We start from the raw sequence: 11000 nt of genomic DNA, 5'->3' as shown, positions 1-11000 counted from the left end.
GCTAATATGAGGGACTGCTTTCTCACCATTAGAGCTCCGTACACCCGGAATGAAGAGACTGGACTCCCAAGAGAGAAGATCCTCACCACTGACCACGGTCAACTTGAAGCTTGTTTCTATAGCTCCAGGAGGTCCTGAGTAGGATGAGAAGCTCCCCTGTGGTCCTCTAGCATATCCCATTATTTGTAAATTGTTACTTTGGAGAGCTGTATTAAGCCAAGCTCATGTAAATACCCACGGGGAATCCTGCGGGTGCCCCATTAAACTGAACATTACATTTCAGCGGCCATAGCTAGGATGTGTTGCCCACCCTCCATCACACCCCCATCCCTCCCCACCCCCGGCCCAACTTGTTCAGGTCTTTGAAGAGGTCACTTCAGCCTTGGCGATGCTGAACTAAGCCGCGGTATGCAGGAAAGCTAGGACGGCAACCACCTAAATGCTTAGATAAGTGGTGCCCTGCCTGAATTTCCACAGAATACTCCAAGCTGGAGCAGCAAGCGGGCAAAGGGGGAGGGGGGTGCTGGGGGTTAACGAATTCCCATTAGCCCTCAGAAGACCTAGTAGGCCTGAGGAACCCAGTGCCGCTCCCTTCACCCCAGCATGGTTCATGCGGTCGCCTATGGTCGCGCCAGCCCCCTCACTTATTCCCACACACTTCCAGATACTGTGATGGTTCACAAGTGCTGTGGGTGAAGTGAAGGCAAGATGCTCTCTTGGGAAACAAGTGACAATACGTTATAACGCTTTTAATGTACTATTTATGGGCATAAGTCGGTATCTTTGTATAAAAGTATGGCAGGCCACGGATATCTCACCAGCAGCAGGGCTTTCTTGAGGTGGCTGAAGGGTCAAAGAAGGGTCCGGCAGAATCTCCTCCCCCACGGAAGTGGTAGATGGCAACAAGGAAGAGCATCTGGGGATGGGGCGAAGTGGTTTAAATGGCGTTTAGGGTGGTGTGGTATCGCGGGGTAGGACCAGCCATTCCTCCATTACTGTCGTCCTCACCGCACCCCCACCGCCAAAGGAAGATTCTTTCACTCAAATGTTTGAGGTCACCTAGTCTAGACCCTGGGTAGCGGGGTGGGAGTTCCGTGCTAGACTCCAAAGGATGGGCCCAAAGCTGGATTTTTTTGTTGTTGTTGGTTTGGTTTGGGTGGTCGTTGTTGAGCGGAGGTCGGAAAATAGCTCCAAAGAAGGGTGAACTTTAAACGGAGACGTGGGGCCAGAAGCACAGGCATTCTGGGTCCGTTTCATAAAAAGGAGGCTCCGAGGCCCGGATGGAGCGCGAGCGGAACCCAAACGCCTTCCCGGTCGGCGAAGTTAGAAAGTCGCCATCGTGCAGGCCGCAGCGGACAGGAAAAAGAAGCCACGGAGGGGTCCCGCTCTCTCCCAGTCAGGCGGGAGTCCGGCGGCGCTGGGCAGAGTCTCCCGCCGGGGAGAGGGCGGGGACGGCCGGACCCTAGGGGCCAAGTCCCGGGTTGGCGCGGCGCGGGGGCGTGGCTCCGCGCATGCTCAGCTCGCGGGCGGTCTGCGTCGCCGGGCTCGGGAGGCGCCGGAAGCACCACGAGCCGCCCCATGGCGCAGGCGGGGAACGCCGACCCGGGGGTCGCGGGGCAGCGGGACGCGGGCGCGGCGCCGGGGTGCGTGCTTTGGCGCTGGGCCCTGGCACTGCTGTGGCTGGCGACAGCCGCGGCCGGCCCCTCCCGGCGCCAGTGGCCCGTGCCCTACAAGTGAGTGCGCGCGGCGCGCGGGCGGGGCGGGCGCGCGCACGTCCCGGGCTGGCGGGGAGGGGAGCCGGGGGCCAAGAGCCGCTCCCCGCGCGGTGGGAGACCGAGTTCAGCCCGTCCGAGTCGCCGCTGCCTGCCGCTCGCCGCCCTGGGGCCTTTCTTCGTCTCCTAACACTTGAGCAAATTTCTAGATGATGTAGGCTCAGGACAGTCCCTACTCAGGGAAGAGACGAGGAGTAATGTCATTTTATTGAGTGACTTTTAGATGCAAGTAACCGACTGAATAGTTTGGGGAGACTTTGAATATCGCGTTTATTACTTAACGCCCTGCACGTCGTTAGTTACCGTGAGCGCGTACCCATTGGCACAATTTACAGCATGACCTACTGGCCTGGGTTCTCTGGGACTTTACGTTTTTATCCCCAAAAGTCACGCGTCCTTGGACCCAGGCACCCCGGGAAAGTTGGTGACCTCCTTTGCTACCCCCCCTTTTCCAGTCTGCGTGTAGAATGTGGTCATAAGACCAGGATACAGACTGCAAACCTGTGACGCTGATTGGAGCCTCTGATCTAGAAGAGTATTTACACGCCTAAGACGACCAGGTGGTTAAACACACAGAAAGAAAACGTGCTGTTAGCAATCAGGCAGGGTTTTTGAAAACGCACAACTATTTCAGAGGACAGAACAGTGAGTGGGGTGTCAGGTGAACGTAGTGGTCAGGAGAGAACTCTGGGTTCCAAGTTGGGCACCACCATCACTAGCTGTTCGATACTCCATATCTCTGTGACCACAGGTGCTGAGTTAGCAGGAATAGTAGCAGCATTTACCCCAGCTTTGTAAGGAGGATTACATCTAGTAAATGTCAGCTATTGTCAAGCCCGGATACTAGTGTATTCTGCTCACTGAAAGGTTTGCACCACTTCCTTGTTTTGCTTGATATATATAAAAAGAGAAGTTTGGGGTTTCTTGGAAAAAAAATTCAATAAAAGTTTCATAAAAAGTAAAAAAAATTAAATGTTCAATAAAATAAGGGATTGTAAATCCAAAACTGCTTGATTTAAAATTAGGGCAAGGTATGGACTATAACTCCATGTTTCTATAAAAGTTTCTAATCTCAACTGAATATAATAAAATTTAACTTTATTAAGCTCATACAAATTTTGCTTTTGAAATTACTCTTGACCTACAAGAGGTTTAGCTGTGGCCAAGTGAAAACTATATATAGTTATATATTTGTTTAAACCAGATGAGCACCTGTAAAACAGGTAGGAAGTATACCTAAGTCTCATAAATGTTGTGTGGGGTGGGGGATAATATTTTTGGCTAACATCAGTATTCTAACTTCTTAAAATAGACATTTTTGTTGCTGTGTTAGGGTTATAAGAGAACAGATCTTTCCAAAACCTTAGAGATCCAGGATTCTTCCAGGGTAGATGGAGGCAGCCTCTTTCTTTCATCCATATCTTCAGTGCCACATACAGAAGGTGACCGGGGGTATCTACTACTACCGTCCACACCCTAGCCCTACTGCCGCAGCGTTCTCTGGGGTATTCTAGTTACATTGTTACACTAACCTCCTACCTGACCTCTGCCTTAACTTCCCCTCTCCTCACTGCTGTCTTCTAACTCATAGAATAAGGTTTGTTTTGTGGCAAATCCAGTCAGACCAGGTCTACTACTTAAAATCCTTGAACCTCACTTGGGGCTCACTCCTCGCCAGTCGTAGCTTCCAGGGGTTGCCAACCTTGCTGCGTCAGTGCAAAATGACAGTCCTTGCTTCCCTCTCCTGCCGGGAAGGCTGAATTCCTCATTCATAGTTACTTCCTGTCTTATAATACTTAATGTTTTCTCTATTTTTGGGTCCTGACCTTCAGAAGTATTTTAAAACCTAAGCCAGGTCTTCATCTCTTTCTTTGCCTTCCTCATCCCCACATCAGGTAGAAGTGATTTCTTTTTTGGGCCCATAGGACTCTGTAGGGAACATCATTTTAATTTTCTTTTCCTCCTTCCTAGTATAGCATCTGACTCATAGTAGAGCTTGAATACAATTGGTTGAAGGATCATTGGTTAATTTCCTTATTTAAGATTGTTTATAAAGATTTCGTTGGCATTATTAAACAATTCATGAATTGGGGCCACATCCCACCTAGCAAATGGAGGGGCACTCCTGTTGGTTAATTCTTAAGAAAATAGAAAATATATCCTATTTAATCATAATTATTTTGGAATCACTTAACATGGAGTGTTTAGAAAATTAAATGTCACTTGAAAATACTACTTTATTCAGTAAATATTTGTTTGTCTACTAAATAAGACCTGATCTGTCAACATTTTAAGATACAGCCCCCATTTTCAAGATTTTCACAATGGGAGGAGGAAACTAAGAAGCATGCATTTATCAAAGTGCTTTTAATGTATCATTTGCTATCAAAGCCATCATTGTTGGGCGCCTGGGTGGCACTCAGTGTCTGCCTTCTGCTCAGGTCATGAGCCGGGGGTGCTAGGATCAAGCCCCAGATCAGGCTCCCTGCTGAGTGGGGAACCTGCTTCTCCCTCTCTGCCTGCTGCTTCCCTTGCTTGTGCTCTCTCTCTACTAAGTGAGTAAATAAAAATAAATAAAGACATCATTGGCATTTGTTCACAGGATAACAGAAAATGTTTAAACACCATGGGCTAAAGTTTTGAATGTTTTCTCTGAAAATGTTATTGACATTTTCTGGATTCAAAAATGTGCAGAAGAACCAAATTCCTATTAGAATCTAAGTTAGTGGTTTCTTTTTCTCTATTAGACGCTTTTCCTTCCGTCCAGAACCAGATCCTTATTGTCAAGCTAAATACACGTTCTGTCCAACTGGCTCACCTATCCCAGTTTTGAAAGGTGATGATATCATTGAAGTCTTTCGGTTACAAGCCCCAGTATGGGAATTTAAATACGGGAACCTCCTGGGACACTTGGTAAGGCTGCATCTTGATCTTATAACTTTGTTTAATTAGATGATTTATTAAGTGGATTTGAGGGAATAATTGCCGTTCAAAGGGCTAATTGGAGATAATGTTTAATTGGTGTTCTTCATGTTTAAAATGAATAGTCAGTGGGGCGCCTGGGTGACTCAGTTGCTTAAACATGTAACTCTTGGTTTGGGCTCAGGTCATAATCTTGGGGTCATGAGATCCAGCCCTGCCTCGGCTCTGCTTAGGGGCAGACTCGGCTTGAGATTCCCTCTCTCTCCCTTTGCCCCGCACCTCTCTCTCAAGGGCATGCACGCATTCCCAAGCTTGTGCACACGCGCTTGCTCTCTCTTTTTCTCAAATAAATAAAATCTTTAAAATGTGTAGTCAAAAAATATTACCGTATTTTTTGATCCTGACGATAACAAATGCAGTTGCTCTAATCCTTTTTGATTGTTCCGTATCCATACCCACCTCCTGTACCCAGCTCTTGGAAAGTAAGAAAGGAAGCCCAGAGGAAGGGGCAAGGCAGGTGGGAAACATTTCACTTCCAGTCCCTGCTGTACACACTTCTGCTAGGATTGCTCACCGCTTGACCCGCTAATTCCCCTGCAAAGTATATAGACTGCCTGAGACTGTGGCACAGAGTTTCTCAAACCAACTCTAAGGAAATTAAGAGCATGTCCATATAGCAGACATCCTTACTACCTGAGATAGGCAGCAGTGGTCAAAACCAGAGTGGAGGGGCACCTGGGTGGCTCAGTGGGTTAAAGCCTCTGCCTTCGGCTCGGGTCGTGGTCCCAGGGTTCTGGGATCGAGCCCCGCATCGGCCTCTCTGCTCAGCGGGGAGCCTGCTTCCTCCTCTCTCTCTCTACCTGCCTCTCTGCCTACTTGTGATCTCTGTCCGTCAAATAAATAAATAAAATCTTAAAAAAAAAAAAAAAAAGAATAGCAACATGGAAGAGGAATGGCTGAGCAGTTGTTCTACCTGAACGCAGTTGTGGTATATTAACGTTTTTTCTCCTATTTGGTTCCTGGACCAGTGGGTCCTTCACAAATGCTTTTATACATGTATGGTTTTTACACAGAAAATTATGCATGATGCCATTGGATTCAGAAGCACTTTAACTGGCAAGAACTTCACAATGGAATGGTACGAACTTTTCCAACTTGGAAACTGTACATTTCCCCATCTCCGACCTGATATGAATGCCCCTTTCTGGTGTAACCAAGGAGCTGCCTGCTTTTTTGAAGGAATTGATGATATGCACTGGAAGGAAAATGGGACGTTAGTTCTAGTAGCAACCATATCAGGTAAGTTTCAAAAAATATGGCAGTATCTGACGATTACATCAATATCCAAATGAAAAATTAATTCCATTGAGACATTTCAGTAATGTTCTACTCTCGATGTCGGTTTACAAAATGTACTTCTGGAAGCAATAACTTTTGACCCAAACTATTGCCCATGCCAAGATCACCTTTAGATGATGATTAGTGTCTCTCCTCTATTCCATGGTTTAAAAAAAAAAAAAAAAGAATGAAATGATAAAATATTTTCTGCAATTAAATTGGACTTTCTACTGGGGATAAAATACATTATATGTTTATTAAAATTAAAAAGAAAAAAAAAGAAATTGGACTTTCTAAATGAAATAGTGGAAGAAAATCCACAAAATGCTTGACAAAGTAACTGATTAAAGGTCCTGTTCACTGTATCTGGAAAAAGACTTTTAGTGATGATACCATATTTTTACGTCAAGAAGTATTAATAGCTGTCTCTCATAGGCCCATACTCTGGGCTCAGCAGCGATTTCAAGTTCTTTATCTATATATTTATCACATCATTTATTATCATAACCACCCCCCCCCCGAAATAGATACTGTTATTCTGCCTCCCCCCTCATTTTACAGATGGGGAAACTAAAGCACGAAGTGGTTAAAGTCACACAGCTGATAAGTGGGATTCCAGCCCTGGTAGTGAAGGCCTATTGACCATTTTCTTAACGACTTCGCACCATTGCTTCCCAAAATGTATGTGATCTTACAGACTTGAGGCTCCTCGAGCAATTGAAATATTTTATCTCTAAGATTTTCTCAGATTTTTTTACTTTTGAATGTATTGGAAAGTTGCTGAAACACTTAGAATTTTGCTTCATGTGTTGTTGGGTAGTGATGAAAAAAGTTCAGAGCTTTCATCAGAAACTGGTGTGTGACCTTGGGTGACCTTTTACTTTCTTGATTCTTTACCTCATGTGTAGAGCGGGGATGAGACTACCATTGGATCCTAGAGGTAGGGAGCTTGCCCATATGATTCATAGAGTTCTGCATTATAATTGTTGCTCTCCGAGAAAGTGGAAATAATCGGGAAGGAAAGTCCTGTTTGTGATAAGAATTTTGCAGTCAACCACAAGACTTGAGGATGTTAACATGCTTTCTACTTTGATAGCTCTTTGCACAGCATTTTGGATTATGTTATCTCACAGTTCAGTGAGGAAAAGAAAACACTCTTCTTTAATACGTAAGGAATTGAGGGTCAACCAGGTAGCATGACTTACCAGTCTCTTACAATCACAGGTCTGGTTGTAGAACCAGGGATAAAATGTCATCTGGGGATCTTCTAACTATATTCCATGCTGTTATCTGATCTTCCTTACTGCTTTCTAATTGATATGCCCCAAACCATCCCAACAATATCAAAGTCCATTCCTCTTTTAACTGTGCTTGGTGTTCATACTCTTCTTTTCATTCCAGGCCAGTTACATTTCTTCTTTCTCTGTCCACCTATCTTACTCTCTGAAAATCCTGACAACAGTGTATGATATGAACAAGTGATCATTATTTCATGTAAAATAGTTTGTAATATGCTAGTACTTAAATCTTTCAAGTTATCCTTCTGCTTTGTGATTAATCCTGTTCATTGATGTTTTCTCATGTTACGCAAGTGTTTTGAAGTATTCTTATCTCTTAATTATAGCAGTGACTTTTTAAAGTTGAAGAACACTAAGAACAGTATCCCCAGTTCTAAGAAAACAGGCTTTATATTATTCCACAATTTTAATTCCATAAATTGATCAAAGCAGCCACTCTTCATTTTATAGGACACGAAGTACTGATTTTATAGACTCAAGTTTGAGCACTTAAGAAAGGTTCGCACAAGGTAACAAGGTGAAATGTTGGGGCCAGGCTCTATTAGGCATCGTAAATGCCCAGAGGAGGTTGTAACCATGCAAAGTATGGTGTTCTGTTAAATTTTGGAAAGATTAGTCTGGTACAAGATGGTAGGAGAGTGTGAGACATTCTGGAATCACATCCACAAACGTGCTATAAACATTTCCACTTTAGTTCTTCATTGTAAGAATGGTTAGTGGATGGTTGTTAAGCAGAACCCCAACAGCTACAGGTATAGAGAGAAAAGGGAAATAACAAATATTCAAGGAGGATAGGGTATAGTAATTACTTTCTCTTGTAACATTAGTAGGGCAGCCTTCTAGAGTAGCTGGTCCCCTGGCTGCTGTTCATACTATATGCACACTGTGCATGTGACAGAAAAATTCTGCATTGCCCCCTCCTCCATTCTTAACACTGCCTTTGTCCCATTCACTTTTACCTCTTCCTCAATTTTCTCCTTGTTTTCTTTCTTTTGCCTCTGAATCCAAGATTTGTTGAGTGGGGTAAAGAGAGGGCTGCTGCATGTATCTAATTTTGCTTTTGACTATACCTTAAATGTTTATAGAACTGGTATGTAAGACTTTATACACCTATTATAGCTGATGTTAATGATTCAGAAATACCTGGTGCCTTGAAAAATAGAATAAAAATTGGCTGAGCTTGGACTCCTATTGTGAGATGCAGGTTTGGAACTATTAGTATAAATAATTAGGTAAATAAATAATAATAAAAACTATTATTTATTCATGCCCTTAATCATCAGGTTAGAACATTTTCATAAAACTATTTGATTAGCTTTGATGCTCACATAGGTAATTCTTTTTTTTTTTTAACTAGGAAACACATTTAACGAAATGGCGAAGTGGGTAAAGCGGGACAATGAAACAGGGATTTATTATGAGACATGGACTGTGCAAGCCAGCCCAGAAAGAGGGGCAGAGACATGGTTTGAATCCTACGACTGTTCTAAATTTGTGTTAAGGACATATAAGAAGTTGGCTGAACTTGGAGCAGAATTCAAGAAGATAGAAACCAACTATACAAGAATATTCCTTTACAGTGGCGAACCTACCTATCTGGGAAATGAAACATCTGTTTTTGGGCCAACAGGAAACAAGACTCTTGCTTTAGCCATAAAAAAATTTTATTACCCCTTCAAACCACATTCGTCAACTAAGGAATTTCTGTTCAGTATCTTGCAAATTTTTGATGCAGTGATTGTACACAGAGAGTTCTATTTGTTTTATAATTTTGAATATTGGCTTTTACCTATGAAATTCCCTTTTATTAAAATAACTTATGAAGAAATCCCTTTACCTAACAGAAACAAAACATACTCTGGTTTATAAAATTTTAATTCTACTGCTCTTTTTTTCTGTCACCAGCATATGTGTTTTTCAAGGGGTGATTACATTTGTGGATTTCTTAGGCCTTTCTGTTTTGGAGCAGAAATGCACCTGGGCAGAATTGCCACCTATCATCTCAGGACTTTTCTTCGAGAAAAGCTGAAACACTGCATTGGCCAAAGTGAGCACGTTAGGTGACCTTGATTTCAAACTCCAAGCCTCTGTTAATAAGAATTATAGTTCATATGAGATATATAGGATCTTTGGGCCCTGTATTTTTTTAAATAGTGGATATGGTGTGCCAAGATTTTGTAATACCCTCAGTGACATATTCATGATGGGAGGTGCTTTTTTCTGGTATGGTAGTTAATGCTTTTTCAGTATTTTTTTGTGGTTTAGACTGACTTGACAGCTTTTATAACTCTGGGGACCAGGTCTAGTAGTTTGGTTTTGTTTTATTCACTTAAAGACCAATTTGGACACCCTAGTTGTAGCATTTGTGCTTCTGGATGAGGTACAATGTTAAAGAGCACAAGTTTCCAGCTAGCATTTTAGAATTAGCCAGTAACTGGCATTTTGTGATTTAGGCAGATGAGCATTTGTGAACCTTAGTGTCCTTATCTTTGAGATCAGTCATCTTGTCAGGATTGTTGTAAAGGTTGAAGCCATGTATGTTTGTCATAGGAAAGTTAAAGTAAACGGTCGCTATAATGATGAGTCAAAGAACAAAGTGCCATCTTTGACTTGGCCTAATATAGTTTACATGCCAACCTTTCGTGGGTTTTATGGTGATACCCTAGACTTTGAGCTGGCAGTTGAATGTGTCTGCAGTTCTTCAAACACAGGGGACACAGAAGTATCTGACTGCAGATGCACCTGGGCAAGCACCCCCTGACTCCCCTACTCCTCTGGTAGTCCTTCCACCCAGTAGAGATGCCAGCTCAGTAGAAGAGGGTACACTTCTCAGACGGGGGACAGGTTTTTGTCAAGATCTCCAAGTAGTTGTGCTTCCATTTAGGGCCATCAAACAAGGTTTCAAACCCTAAGTTGGATGATCAACTGAACGCTATTCATAGAAAAAACACCAGTCAGTCAGATGGTGAAGCAGAGACAGACAATCTGTTTAATACATAAATTATGTTATTTAGTTTCTACTAACAGTTGAGTGCCTCTTGAGAAGTTAGATATATTATCATTGAGTTCTCTTAATCCAGATGATTAAATTGGGGCTTAGAAGGTTAAATGACCCTTCCCTGGCTACCCAGTTAATGGTAACGGAGCCACGTTTGAACCAGTTCTGTTGACTGCATGGCAAACATTATGAAGCGAGGTTTAGTTGTTTTCCTCAGACCAGTGCCCGTACCACAGGTTACCAATACTAGGTTACTAGTCAACTATAGATACCGAAACATTATTTTAAAGCAACTTATTGGAGTAATTTTGTTTCTGTTGAATCTAATAAAAAAATGGCTTGTATTTTGTATGTCTTTTATTTCATTTGTCTAGGAATTCATTTTTATTGACTTTTTAGGCGCTACAAAAAACCCAGCCCTTCACCACAGATAGCTTGAGAAGCACTGCATTACTCGGCCTACTGAAGCACAAAGGCAGTCTTGCTTAAATACATGGGAAGAACTTTGTTTCACTGCTTACCATTTGGTCTATGAACTCATGTTAATAGTGCCTAAACATCCCTAATTAAGTTTGTCCCTTTAACCTGCTAGTTTAGTTGTCTTCAGAATGTCACAGATGTGGATATTTGCATTATCACCACCTAGTGGCTGAATTCGGGCAATGCCAACTT

The 11000-nt window shown here is 42.9% G+C and overlaps 1 protein-coding gene across 1 annotated transcript; it reads left to right on the top strand.

Annotated features, from left to right (window-relative positions):
• Positions 1 to 1511: 1511 nt before the first annotated feature.
• Positions 1512 to 10671, top strand: CLN5 (CLN5 intracellular trafficking protein; the record flags this gene model as incomplete). The annotated part of the gene is given in 5 exon segments (XM_080799095.1): positions 1512 to 1574; positions 1576 to 1733; positions 4520 to 4685; positions 5768 to 5993; positions 8688 to 10671. Coding segments are annotated over 5 exon segments (1125 nt in total). The 3' UTR covers positions 9200 to 10671.
• Positions 10672 to 11000: the final 329 nt, after the last annotated feature.

The sequence above is a fragment of the Martes martes genome, assembly GCF_963455335.1.
Source record: "Martes martes genome assembly, chromosome: 3".
Taxonomy (NCBI): Eukaryota; Metazoa; Chordata; class Mammalia; order Carnivora; family Mustelidae; genus Martes; species Martes martes.
The sequence above is the reverse complement of the archived record's forward strand: the minus strand, read 5'-3'. Positions and strand labels throughout refer to the sequence as shown.